The 13,534-nt window shown below is 50.8% G+C and overlaps 3 protein-coding genes across 3 annotated transcripts; 1 reads left to right on the top strand and 2 right to left on the bottom strand.

Annotated features, from left to right (window-relative positions):
• The first annotated feature begins 6 nt into the window (after positions 1 to 6).
• On the top strand, positions 7 to 4,525 carry Tmem199 (transmembrane protein 199). The gene is made up of 6 exons (XM_010642327.1): positions 7 to 251; positions 1,182 to 1,255; positions 1,573 to 1,662; positions 2,813 to 2,855; positions 3,235 to 3,347; positions 3,585 to 4,525. The coding sequence occupies exons 1-6, from the start codon at positions 41 to 43 to the stop codon at positions 3,678 to 3,680; spliced, it is 627 nt and encodes a 208-aa protein (XP_010640629.1). The 5' UTR covers positions 7 to 40; the 3' UTR covers positions 3,681 to 4,525.
• A 2,055-nt stretch (positions 4,526 to 6,580) lies between these two features.
• Positions 6,581 to 8,444, bottom strand: Sebox (SEBOX homeobox). The gene is given in 4 exon segments (XM_033762738.1): positions 6,581 to 6,880; positions 7,121 to 7,179; positions 7,182 to 7,263; positions 8,427 to 8,444. Coding segments are annotated over 4 exon segments (459 nt in total).
• Positions 8,445 to 8,898: 454 nt separating this feature from the next.
• Positions 8,899 to 11,888, bottom strand: Vtn (vitronectin). Its single transcript, XM_010642326.3, has 8 exons — positions 11,725 to 11,888; positions 11,523 to 11,642; positions 11,082 to 11,444; positions 10,868 to 11,007; positions 10,435 to 10,591; positions 10,104 to 10,256; positions 9,308 to 9,655; positions 8,899 to 9,096 (listed from the first exon to the last, which is right to left on the bottom strand). The coding sequence occupies exons 1-8, from the start codon at positions 11,786 to 11,788 to the stop codon at positions 8,984 to 8,986; spliced, it is 1,458 nt and encodes a 485-aa protein (XP_010640628.1). The 5' UTR covers positions 11,789 to 11,888; the 3' UTR covers positions 8,899 to 8,983.
• Between the last annotated feature and the right edge of the window lie 1,646 nt (positions 11,889 to 13,534).

The raw sequence follows: 13,534 nt of genomic DNA, 5'->3' as shown, positions 1-13,534 counted from the left end.
CGGAGTTTGGGCAACCACCTGATCCTACAGTGAGCTAGATATGGCTTCTTCGTTGGTTGTCGGGCGGCGTCTGATGCGCGCTCTGGGGCCTGGCGGGGAGCTAGAGTCAGAGAAGCTGCCCCGGAAGTTGCGGGCCGAGTTTGAGGCCGCTGTGGGGAAGAAGCACAAGAATGTTGGTAGTCCCAGTGGCCCCCGACGCTTGGTTTCCTTTCGTCTGATTCGGGATCTGCACCAGCATCTCAGAGAAAGCGGTGAGCCCATTTTCAGTTGGAGGTCGCCTCTTTGTTTCCAGATCTTCCCCCTCCTGAGATCTTTTCCATTCCCCTCCTGCGCCTGCGGAGTACTCATGTAACCAACCCAGAAGTCTCTTCATAAACCCCAGGGCCACCCATTTCTTTCTCCACTCCTGTGCGAATTTTTCGTGGGTGACAAAAACAACTTCTGCAGACTGCTTTCTTGACAGTCTGGTCTGGCACACCTAGGTCCACCTGACCCTTGAGAATGTTGAGGTTCCAACTCAATGCCATCTGCCGGGTTCAGTGTCTTTCTTTTTCACCACCGTAGCGACCAGTTTAGCATACGGAGCTTGTCCTGTTTGGGCGTTTGGATTTCTTTCCATCTCGATTGCAAGAGTGAGGAAGTCTGATTTTTTTTTTTTTTTTGAGATAGTGTAATAAGCTACTTTGAAAGATCTGGACTAGGAGTAGCATATGAGTTCTAGTCCTAGAACTGTCGGTAATTCCCACCTGAGGAAGTCTTTTCACTGAACCTCAGTTTCCTTATCTGCAAAGAAAGAGAAGACAAACCTACAAGTGTTGTACCAGGATTAACATAGCCTAGCCAGAAGTGCAAAGTAGACTGCTCACCTGTTAGAATTAACAAGAATGTTAGAAAGACGTTATCTAATCTGTTACAGTGTTCTCTGGGTATTTAGCATCACTGTGACATAACCCAGAGGCAAAGTATTAGGTGTTGGTTATCACTTTGGCAGGGTAATTGAAAGCTGACAGTTAAAGTCACTGTACAGCGCTAGAAAGTATGTAGAAATTTCCCCAGTTTGAAAATCATCCTGGGGATAGGTGACATAGGGATGGCCATGTTCTATTTTGGTAGACCCTTTACGTATCTTAATCTTTCAACCTCAGTTCAGGGTCACTATGTGGAAGCATTTTTTTCCCCAGGTTCTACACTATACCTTCATGAGCTTTTAGAAGGCAGTGAAATCTATGTCCCAGAGGTTGTGAAGCCTCCTCGGGTAAGGAAAGTGTATACTTGTGAGAGTGGTTAATGATTGAGTTGGATGTCAAATTTATTAATCACCTTTTGGGCTTGAAAATTTATGTTTTAAATCTTCAGACTCTGGGATGAGGGAACCTTCTGTATTTGACAGCTTTGAGAAACTTTTATCCAAAAATGAGTTTCCAAAGCAGTGAAAGTATGACTGGCAGGCATATGGGTCTTCTGGCACCCTTATCAAGTACTGTCTCCTTTGGAATCAATGACTGTGCCTTACTTTCTTGCAAGAAATATGTAGAAGAATGTCATTCTTTTCATGTGATTCTTCTGCTTCAGAATCCAGAGTTAGTGGCCCGACTGGAAAAGATTAAGATACATCTGGCCAATGAGGAATATAAGCGGATCACTCGTAATGTCACCTGTCAGGTAAGGGTCTGCTTTTCAGTACATGCTGTGCCCCTAAAAACAGGACATTGTGTGGGGGATTTAGTGGTGCTGCCGTCTGCCTCACAAGTGTAAGGTCCCGAGCTCGTTCCCCGGTACAAAAACAGGGCCTTGTCCTAGAAGTATAGAGGAAAGAAACAACGTAAGCCCTCTGCATTGCATACAACTAAATATAATTCTCATTTCACTCACTGAGACTCTTGTTTTAGATGGTGATTAATTTTTTTCCTGATATCGGGGTGGGTGAACTCAGGACCTTGCACTTGCAAGGCAGTTGCAGTGCCATTGAGCCAACTCCCCGGCCCTATGATGATTAATTCTTAAAAAAAAAAAAAAAAATTTTTTTTTTTTGTACCAGGGATCGAACTCAGGTCCTTGTGTTTTCAAGGCAGGCAGCGGAACCAATGAGCTAAATCCCCAGCCCTACAGTGATTAATTCTTAAAACATTATAGAGGGCCAGGGATTTAGGTCAGTGGTGTGGCCACCTGCCTTGCAAGTGAAGGGTCCCAAGTTCAATCTCCCATATCAAAAAAAAAAAAAAAAAACATTGTAGATATAAAGATGAGTCTTGAAGTCTTTTGGTTGTTTTTGGTACCAGGAATCAACTGCTTCCTTTGGCAGACATATACTAAAATTGATACTGGGAATTGAACTCAGGACCTTGCTCTTGTCAGGCAGGCATGGCACTATTGAATTACATCCCTTGGAATGTTTTTTCTTTTCTTTTTTTCTTTCTTTCTTTTTTTTTTTTTTTTTTTTTTTTTTTTTTTTTTTTTTTTTGGTACCGGGAATCGAACTTGGGAACTTGCGCTTGGTGAGGCAGATGGAGGAACCACCAAGCTAAATCCCCAGCCCAGAGTCTTTTTTCTTGACCGAACTCTGCACTGTTCTCTTACGTGCTCCTGCCCTGAAGCGAGAGAGGTATTGAGAGCCTTTGTCCTCTTCTCTGTAATGCTTGATATGTGGTACAGAAAAGAGGCAGATTGGTTCTAGGCAAAGGAATCCATGAAGAATGCGAGCTAATTTATTAAGGAGTAGAGAGGGCTGAGCCCAGACCAACAAATGGGAGCTCTATGGGCCGCTCCTTGAGCTGCTTCTGTTCCAAAATTGTCTGCTTTTGCTTTTGCCTAGGATTCAAGGCTCAGTGGGACTCTTGGTGACTTGGGAAAGCAAGGTAAGATACTCAGAAACCAGGCTGCTAAAGCCTTTCCCTGAGTTGGGTCATAACCTCTTTCCCACCCCAGCATCCTGGGTTAAAGGCTGAGCTATTCAGACTTGCTCTTGTTTTGTTTTGTTTTGGTTTGGTTTTTGGTTTTTGGTTTTTTGAGACAGGGTCTCACTATGTAGTGAGACTGACCTGGAACTCATTATGTAGTTTAGGCTGGTCACTCACAGCGATCCTCCTGCCTCAGCCTCCCGAGTGCTGGGATTACAGGCATGTGCCATCACGCCCAGCTAGACTTGCTCTTTTAAGGGAACCCAGTTGATAGAGGTCAGAGGGCCTTCTGGAGAATGCTGACCTAAAGGTTTCTTCTCTGGATTCCTCCCTAAAGTGAGATCGGTGAAGGCTCTGGTTATCACCATCTTCAACTTCATTGTGACGGTCGCAGCTGCATTCATCTGCACTTACCTTGGAAGCCAGTATGTCTTCACAGAAATAGCCTCGGTGAGTGGGCACTGGGCAGGCAAAGTGCTGCAGGTGGGGGTGTTAGTGGGAAAGGGAGAGTGTATGAAAGTGTCTTGCACAGGGTAGAAATTGAGCATGTATTTATGCAGTAAACAAGGAGAACATTCGAGCCCTTCAGTGTTTGTGGGATGGGCCAGGGCCCCTTCCCCTTTCCCCCAGTTTAGGGGCCGGTTTGAGAGTTCTGTATCCCTTAAGCCTACTTCTCTTCTTTCCTAGCGTGTGCTGGCTGCATTGATTGTTGCCTCAGTGGTGGGCCTAGCTGAGCTGTATGTCATGGTGCGGGCAGTGGAAGGTGAGTTGGGAGAGCTGTGACTGGTGCTTCATCATCAGAATCTGCAGAAGGTTTTGGGGTCATCAGGCTCCCAACTGCCAATCACTGACTCGGTCAACCCATGAGGCTTCTTGTACTCAGCTCTAGTTAGTCAGAGGACCAAACCAGGCCACCTGCTGTTTGTGTGAGGAGCCCCATCTTCTGTAAATTTCCAGAATGAGCAGTGAAGGAAACTCAGACAATACTTCTTTTAAACTAAAAGAATTGGTATCTTGCAAGAACCCATTGCCCTCCTGTCTCCTCCAGTCGGTTCTGAGCTCTGCTGGGACTGGGTTTTTTCCATCAGGAGTAAATGGAATCCAGGCCTCCTCAGAAGACGGACCATACTGCCTTGAACTTGTCCTAGTGCTCACCTCACATCTTTGGTGCAGGCTGGTAATTGAGAGCAGAAGCCTCTGAGAAGGGAGAGAGGCTCCATCTCTCCAGTGTTTGGTGGAGGCCAACAGTTGAAAGCAGAAGCTTCCAAGAAAAAGGAGAAAAGGGCTGCATCTCTCCAGTCTAAGCTGGAAAGGGATTTGATTAGGGAACAGATAACCAATAAGAGAAAAACGGATTGATACAGGGTAGTGGAACTGGAAGCCAGGCAGCTACCATTTGGGAAAGGGAAGTAGTATTGATCCCTTTTCCAGAAGGCAAAACAGACCCAGAGAAATCAACCAGCTGTGAGCCTTCCCCTGTTAATTGGAGCCAAAGACTCTTCCATTGTCTGGATGTCTCTGTGTAATACTAAACTTCTGAGAACTTAAGTAAGTGGTGTGATGACAGATCTGTCTGTATAATGCACTTAAAAAGGTGTCAACCCCAATTACTTAATAAATATTTATTGTGTCCATTAGTGTTCTTATTTGAAGTTGGTGACAAATATACAAAGCACAAGATTTCTTCTGAGACGTGTGCAGCGCCTGCTAGCAGTAGAGCTGTCTTCCTCTTCATTCATTGCACACAGTTCTGTGTACAATGTACACAATGTAGTGTTTGCTTTTTCCAAAGCTTTGCTGTTTTTATAAATTATACATTCACTGGCTTGATAAAAATCTTCTCAACAAAATTTACCAGTTTTTGTTAGTTGGGAGAAGTGTTAGCTGTGAGAAAATTTAAGTGGCATTTTTAGTGTTCTGGTCACCTGAACTGTAGAAGATTAGTTAGAAAGCTGCACTGAGGCCTTGTGGGGATTCGTGGCTATGCCTCCCTGTGTCAGCCCTCCAGCTTAGCTGCTATATAGCCTCAAGCTTCCACACACACCCTCCACCTGCATACCTGACATTAGGTAGGAAGGCTTCCAAATGTTAAAGACATTTTAACTTTATCATTAGAATCTCGAGCAGATTCTGGCCCAGGGGTGGGAGGAATCTCATAATGAGTCTGTCTTCTGTCCCCATTCATTAGGATGGAGTCTCCCATGAGCTCACAGGCTTCTGTGACATTGAGCCTTTACTGTGGGCCTGGCACTGCTAGCCTCTGGGGATAAAGAGGTAAGAGTCCTAGCTCCTGCCTAGAGTGTAATGAAGTGGCCACTATGCAAAATCTGTAAGGCCAGAGTTAGGCTTAGAAATCAGTTGTCCTGCCCTCCAGCTCAGCTCAGAGAAGTGAACTCTGCCTTAGCCACTTCTTCTGAGTGTACCATGCTTTCTCCATTGAACTCGGTCAGGGAGTATACAGCAGGAGGTTGGAGGAACAAGAAGTTTGAGGCCTTAGCTTCCTGGCTAGAGCAGCAGAACTAGCATTTGTTGAGTTTTTACTATGTGCCACATATGTTTAAAAAAATTCTAAAGTGGGGAGGAAGCAAGTATTACTATCCCTGCCATTCAAGCACAATGAATTTCAGAGAGTTTCCATGTGCATAGCAGAGCTAGGGTGTGAATCCAACACAGACTGATCACAAACTGCTTTTCTCCCCAAAGCAGAGCTGCTCCAGAGATGGAGGTATCTCACAACACTGGGACCTGGACAGAGTACTAGCAGAAGCTCCCACCTCCTCAGGGTCTTTCAGACCCCTAAACCCTTCAGTTAACTATTCTAACATCTAATCCCAGCAGAAGCCTGAGTAATACCTCCCACCCAGTCTCTATATGGACCTGGCCCTATTTAGGGATTAGGTGATGCAGATAAATTTCCAAGGCAAATGGCCCTTGTCCCCATTCACTGGCAGCACACAACGGTCCAGATTAAGGTACAGAGTTGGGTTTTGTTTGGAGATTAGTTGGTATTACAGATGATGATACAAAAACCCATTGTTCTATATCCCCTCAAATCAGGTCCCCACAGGTCTACGTCAGAGGGCAGCAAATATAATCTTATTTCTGCTTTATTGCTTTTGTGTCACTCCCCTTTCAGACCCATAGTGATTAATATGTCCAGGTGGTAAGAGATCAGAACAGGGTGTCCTGAACCGTAAGTGGGTCCCCAACAATTCAGACTTGGAGCAGCGGTCTCCTGCTTGCTTAGCAGTTAGGTAATGGCCTAACTGGCTCTCATCAAGCAATGGCTGCCCCTTATTTAGAGGGAGGAGTTCACCTGAGATGAGAATCAGGAACCAGGTGTGGCAGTAGATGGGAGTTATGTGGCCTCCTACCAAGACAATGGGCATCTACCCCAGGAAAGGTCAGGGTGCAGGGTAACAGGAGCCAAGCCCCAGTCGCTACAGGTGATCTACACCTAGGCTGGCCTGGAGACCAGTGTGAGGGGGCTAAATTCTCTTCATTGTGTTCTTTTTTTTAGTACTGGGAATCAAACTCGGGACCTTGCACTTGACGGGAAAGCGTGGCTGCTGAGCTACATCCCAGCCCTAAATTCTCTTTGTATTAGAGAACTTGTTTGTGTAAATAGAGAGGGCAGGGTATAAGAGCTAGAGAAGAGGAATCTTACAAATTCAGCCTCAGGATTAAGAGTGATCCACATTGGTGACAATGGCCAAGGCTTAAATAAGGTCAGAGGGGCTGCCTAGTGAGGTCTGAGGAGTAGCTCACTCCAAAGAAGGGTGGACTCCTGGAACCCCAGCTGGTCCCCATGGGGCTGCAACTTTAGCCCCTGTCCAGCCCTGCCCTAGAGCCCATCTGGGAGCTTTACCGAAAGCCTGCAGACGCACTGAGGCACGAGGAGCTGTGCTGGTGGCAGGTAGAGGCTGGCCCACCATTTGGGGTTCCCAGGGCTGCTGAGGGCCATCTGGAAGAGAACAGCAGTTCTGGAGATAACTCAGGCCTGGGATCAAGGCTTCCTGGCTTCCTGTGCTTGTTTCTCTTGGCCCTTCGGTTCTGGAACCACACCAGGTAGGGAAGACAAAAGGATCTATTCTGGCTCCAACAACCCTTCCCCTGCACCAGGGAAAACAACCTGCAGGTAGGATACTCAGAGGAGAGGCTGCAGGTCAAGCTCAAAGTTGGCTGAGTGAGAGTGCCCTGTCATGATGGGGGTCACAGCTCACCTGTATCTTGGCTTTGGGCAGGCAGGTGAATCGGGCTAGGTGCTCACGAGTGCTGATACTGGGTAGGGCCATGCTGCAAACACCCGCTCCAGCTCCAGCAGCTGCCCAACTCTGAAGGTGGTCCTCTTTCTCCGGTGAGGACCCTACTCATTGGCACAGCCTGTGGGCCAGGCTGATGGTGAAACCAGGACTTCTTGTTAGCACCTCTACCCAGCCTCAGAGCCTGCCTTCCACAGATCCTGCAAACTTACTCCTCACCCTCTCCAGCCTTCCCCACCATACCTTGCCCCCTCTTAACCCTGCCCACCCTCTTCCCACTAGGTCACCTGTGGAAGATGCCTCCACAGGTCTAGCCATGGAGCTAGCAGAGGGCACGGAGCTGGAGGGCCATGCCTGGGCTGTGCCCACAACACACATCTGCTGGGAGCTTCATACTCCTCAGAGTGGCTGGCCCCGCCCCCAGCAGGGGAGAGGTGTAAGAGTCCAGCTAAAGCAAATCAGAGAACTCAGGGAAAGGGGAGACCAGGGGCAGGATAAGGGCTGACAGGGTTATGGGTATGGTAAGTATATCCCCACCCCTTCTGAGCTCTGCCAAAGTAGCTGGTGCCGCAACCTCCTTCTCAAACCTCAGCCTCTGGCAGCTTGTGCCTGCACTCTTAAACCTCATGAAAATCCTCCCAGGGCTCCTTCTAGTTCCAGTGCTCCAAGTCTTTGGCTGCCCCCTCCAGAGCCCTCAGTGCCCTAGATCTGGCTGCCTTTGGGGGCGAGTGGGTGGAGTTCTAACCCACAACCCTAGCACTGGCCAGTGAAACTAGCCAGGATGAGAAGGTTGATAGGCAGCAGCAGATGGCAGGAGCCACCAGCTCTCAGCACGGCTGGGGAGCAGATGTCACCACAAGATTGCCCTTGGGGCTGCTCTAGATCTTTGCCTGCATCTAACCAACTCTCTGGTCACTCAAGACCCAAGATGGGCTTCCTGAGGTCCAGAAACCTGGAGCTAGAGGAGGTCCCACAGGCACCATGGGCGGGGGGCTAAGAACAATGGTTACTTCTATAATATTCTCTTCTTTGGAAATCTTCTGGGCTGTTTTGCTAAGTGACTACATGTGAATTTCCTTCCAGTTCCTGTCCTTCTGTATCTCTCCACACCTCAATCCCAGACCCAGGACAGAGATCTCAAAAAAGGGCTCACCGAGGGATAGGTTTGGAGGAGGAGGATGGCTGGTTCCCCAGGCACTCAGGAGCTAACTGGATTTCAGATTCAGGGCAGGCAGAAAAACTGAGCCAGAACCCCATGGTCTCTTACCCCTTCTGTGTCCTCCATGAATCTAATCAATTTCAGAGGCAAAGCAAGCCTCAGCACGCTTGGTAACACTTGTCATCATTAGTGTCTTGAGTGCCTGCTTAGCTGCTGGTGGGCTGCTGGAGGCTGCTTGACTCAGGAGGAAGGGTTACTTTTATGAGGCCCTCCCAAAGCCCAACTTTCCTGGTTCACAGTCCTAACCCCCCTTCAGACAGCCTAACCCTACCAGTACCCAGGGGTTCCAACCCTCCTGAAGGAGAAGCAAGGCTTACCCTCCTCCCATACCAGAGGATCTGCCCCAGAAAAGCAACTCATCAGAGGTGTCTTCCCAGATGTTCCACTGCCTGAGTCCAGCATGGGATGGACACAGCAAGGTTTTTCTCTCTTTCTTCCCTCAACCTGCCCCAACAGCCTATCTTCCCCTCCTTTAACCAGGCAGGGATCTGCCTACCCAAGTCAAGACAGTAGTCTTAAACTCAGGGCCAAGGGACCTTTATTGGGCAAGGAGGAGCAGGCCGGAGGAGGGAGCTATGGAGTCCCAGCTGTACGGGCTCTGACTCCTACAGGCGGCCCAGGGATGGGCACCCCAGCCAGTACTGGGCAATGGAGCGTGGGTAGGGAGGGTTCACGGTGTCCACTCGCCGTGTTCGGAGGTTGACTCGGTAGTACTTGTCTGAAAGAAAAGATAGGAGGAAGTGTGTGAGACCCACCCAGAACCTGCCCACTCTTGTCCTGAAAAGAACCCCAGAAGGGAAAACGACCATCTACAGTGCAGCCCCTGGCCTGGCTTCCTGGGGCCGCGGCCCGCAGACTGTGTTCAGCCCATGGGGACCAAGGCTAGCAGGGAAGGCAAGACCAGCTTCAAGGGAGGCAGAGGCTCCCACCTCCTGAGAAGAAGTAGACACTCTGAATGGGCTCGCAGGTGGCAGGCACAGCCCAGCTCATGTCATAGTCATCATAGCCCATTCCCAGTCCGCTCTCCTCACTGGAGAACCAGGAAAGCCAGAAGGAATGAGACGGCCGCTGGGCGTTCCGGATGCGGCTGCGGCTACCGCTGCGGCTACCACGGGAACGATAGCGTTTGCGGCTGCGACGTCTAGACTTTCGCTTCTTGGCCCCAGGAGAATGGAGCGCAGGGCCTGAGATGTAGATGTGGCCAAGCATGGCGGCGTCTACTTTCCCGGGCACACCGTGCCAGTCCCGGCTGATGAACTGAGGCTCTCTAGCACCACCTGTGGCAGGGCAGGGGTTAATGCAGGGCTTTAAGGGCCCAGACCCTGCTCTCTCCGGCAGTCTTCAGAATTCATTGGCTGTGCCATGTCGCAGCAAGCTGGTGGCAGAGCCCAGGACCCAGGCCTCAGGTTCTTTGTCCAATGTTCTTTCCTGTGTCCTCCCTCCACCACATCCATAACATCTCCTCCCCAAACCCTAGGCCACCCTAGCCCCTCAGCCACAGCCCCTCCCTCTACTGGCTGTGCTAGGCAAAGTCCAAATAAATTGAGGGGTGACAGTGGAGCCAAGCCTCCCCACAAAGGTCACCAAAAGCAAAGTCCCATCTGAGCAAACAGCTCTTGATCGATAGCCCCATAGGCTCAATCCCCTCCAGACAGCCTAGCTCTACCTCTACCCAGGGGTCCCAGCCCTCCTGAGACAGAAGCAAGGCTTGCCTTCCCCTCATACCAGAGGGTCTGCCCCAGAAAAGCAACTCAAAGATGTCCTCCCAGCTGCTCCGCTGCATCAGGGCAAAGTGCTCAAACACAGCCGACAAGGAGCTGCCTCCACACTCCTCCTGGCTGGGCTGGTACTGGAACTCGTACTCCCAGTACCGTCTCCCTAGGAAAATCAAGAAGGTGGGCCTGAGCAAGGCTGGAGAGCGCAGGGGCTGCAGAAGCTAGGAGCTCCTGGTGCAGGGTGGGGGTATATATGCTGGGGCCTGTCCCTGAGGAATCGTGGAAGGAAGCCAACCCCCTCCACTACCATACCTACCCATTCTCTCCCACCCCCTGAGTACCCTTGAAGAAGTAGACCCGCTCCCGGCCACTGTAGCTGTGGGCAGGGAGTGCCAAAGCTGCATCTAGGTTATCCGGAATGCCACCGAAGCCTTCAGAGATGTTTCGAGGGAAATCAGGGTCCAGGACACCATCCTCAAAGCGCCAGTATTGACCACCCTAAGAGGCAGGGAAGGTGAAAAGGCATGAGATGAAATATAGATCTGGCCAGCCATCGCTGGGCACAGAGACAGAGGCCCAGACCTTAGCGCAGCTGCCCGCAGCCCCAGGCTTACTAGCTGGGACCTGGAGCCTCAGCCTGCTTTGTTCTCAGGCCCAGTCAGGTTCCACAGAGCTCTGGCTCTGGCCTTCCTGCCCACCACGGCCCTGGGGATACCAGCTCCCAATCCCTTTACAGATGCTCGATACCCTACCCCACCCCCCTGGGTCTCACACCTTGAAGAGGTAGGTCTTCCCCTGACAGTTGATTCGGGTGAAGGCAGCATCAATGGGGCCCTCGATGCCCCAGACATCTCGGATGAGCTTGGGGTACCCAGGCCTCACTGCTGTTTCATCTAGCTCATAGCAGTACTTCCCTGGAGTGGAGGAGGCTGTGTGAGGGAGGGGTGCTCCTGTGACCCCCCACCCCAAGACCTGCCCTAGCAGTCACCTCGGAAGGCAAAGATGGAGCCATTCTTGAGGTCAGTGAAGGCATCAAAGGGCTTTCCACTGCACAGCTCTTCCTCTGCGGGGGACTCCGGGGCTCCTTGATCAGTGGCCTCAGGACTTAGGCTCACCCCCTCAGGCCCTGAGGTCCCTGTCTCAGGCCCAAGGGTGCTTGGTGCAAATGCAGGAGCCTCTTCCTCAGGGTTCAGGACAAGTGTTGGCTCAAGAGTCCCTTCAGGCTGGGACTGCAAGGCAGGGCTCTGGGAGGGGCTCTCCGTCTGTGCGTGGTCCTCAGGGTTCTCCTTGGTCTGGTAATCGTAGTACCCATACTCATCTTCCGCCTGAGTGAATACATCCCCACGAGTCACTGCAGGCAGAGTGGGTGCTAGTGAGTCTCCAGTGGCACAGGGGCTCCCAGGCCTACACCCCTGGGTTCAGAACACACCTTGGGGCTTGCACTCAGCCATGTAGTCACTGCAGCAGCTCTGGTAGTAAGAGCATAGCTCATCACACTGACACTTCTTCTTAAAGTTGAAACCCTCAATGCAGCGCCCCTTGCATGACTCTAAGGAGAGGGGATGTTAGTTGGTACAGCTGTGCCCAGCCGCCCTTGCCCACCCCACATTGCCCTCAATACCCTCCCGCACCTTGGTCGGCCAGAGCAACCCATGCCAGCATGGCCAGCATGAGAAGGGGCCTCAGGGGTGCCATGGCAGGTCCTCTAGCTGAGGACCTGGGCCGCTGGTCTCTGAGCTCCTGAAGTCTGTGCTCCTCTGCTGGAGGGAGAGAAAGGCCAGACAGGGAGGGAGGGAACTGGAGAAGAGGAGCTGCCCTTTCTGTTGCTCTGTTTGCTTAACCTCAAACCCCACCCCCAGTTTCCTGGCCTGGTGCTGTTGCAGCACAGGGTCACATTCCTAGAACCCTGGACCTGGGAGAGCTGGGAAACAGAATGTTTGCTAAACTGGAGGTCATCAAGTCATCAGGACAAGGCTACCAGGAAATATAGCAGAAAATTCATCCTGTCACTCACTGGACAAATTTTTAACCTCTCTGGGTGTCAGTTCTCTTTTCGGTAAAGTGGGACTATAATACCTTGCCTCATGAGGTGTCAAGAGATTACATGAGCTGGACCAGACAAAATGCCCAGGGTAACTTTAAATGTGTTCCCATAAATGGTTATTGATCCATGGTTTGTTTGATTAGACCCATCTCTGGCTAGATGCTCATCCACCCATTGTGTACTTAGGGCAGTGGGAGAGAGAAAGAGATGGTATGATCTCTGGGGAAATTTTCTCTTTGTATCATAAAATTACAAAGTTTCATTTCTGGCTTCTGTTTGGTAGTGCATCAGTCTGAGTTGGTCTGTACTACATAGGAAACTGTAAATCTGATCACATCAGACCAGATTAGATTCCTGAGGCCTCCACTAATTCATTGTTCCTTGGGCAGTCCACTCTCTTGTCTCTGTCAGTCTCTTGCTCTGAAAAGAGTGGGTTTATTTAGCAAACGTTCAGACTCTCACAAGAAGTATGATTCATCTACCCAAAGCATGCCCCTTGGCAAGGAATACCTGATTTTGGCATACCTGATTTTGCCATCCTTTTTTTTTTTTTTTTTTCCCCTCCCCATACCTCCGCAGGCTTCTGAAGCCTTCCCACCACCTGGAAGACATGATCCTGTTTTAAACTGACGTTTTCTGTCCTGTACTCAGAAGAGAGGATGTCTTTGACCATTCTCTTCTCTGTGGGTCTCAGTAACCTCAGCTGTAAAATGGAACAGTAATCCTACTCCACGGGAGTGTTGTGAGGCTTAGTTGAAAAGAATGCATAAAAAGGCCTTAAAAGTTTGTACAGGGGCTGAAGATGTAGTTTGGTGATAGAGCGCTTGTCTAGCATGTGGTGGTGGTGGGGGCTGAGTTCCATCCCTAGCACGGCAGGAAAAACAAAACAACAAAAACCCCACGGAATTACTGATTGCTTTAACCACTAGGAGGGGAGGGGGCTCCACTCAGAGATGCTCCTCTCTCCAACCTCTTCCTCCACTTCTAGGGCAGGACAGGGGCAGGGACAGAGCCAGGCTGTGGGCGTGGTTCGTGAAGGTTTGGGTGTGGGGTGTGCAGTGGAGGGGGCGGAGTCCCTGGGGACCAGAGGCGGGGCCTCCGCTCCGGGACTCGCAGCTCGGGGCGTGGCTACTGCCCAGCATCTCTCAGCCCAGCAGAGCCCCAGCTGGAGCCGCGCTTTGTTCTGGCCGCTGCCTTCTCTCCCCGGCGCCGCGTCTGGATGCGTCTTCTGCCTTCCCATTCCCTCCCTCCGCCCGCTCCCTGAATCTGGGCTCGATTCCCCTTCCCCGACCACTGCGGCCGAGCTTGGCCGCCCCAAACCCCAAACTTCTGGCCTGCGCCCTTGGCCTGCGGCCTCTCTGCATCCTTCCGTTCGTCTCCTTCCCCGCCCGCTCGCC

Source organism: Fukomys damarensis, unplaced genomic scaffold (genome assembly GCF_012274545.1).
Source record: "Fukomys damarensis isolate Sample0158 unplaced genomic scaffold, DMR_v1.0_HiC HiC_scaffold_13, whole genome shotgun sequence".
Taxonomy (NCBI): Eukaryota; Metazoa; Chordata; class Mammalia; order Rodentia; family Bathyergidae; genus Fukomys; species Fukomys damarensis.
This window is presented reverse-complemented; position numbering and strand designations above follow the sequence as displayed.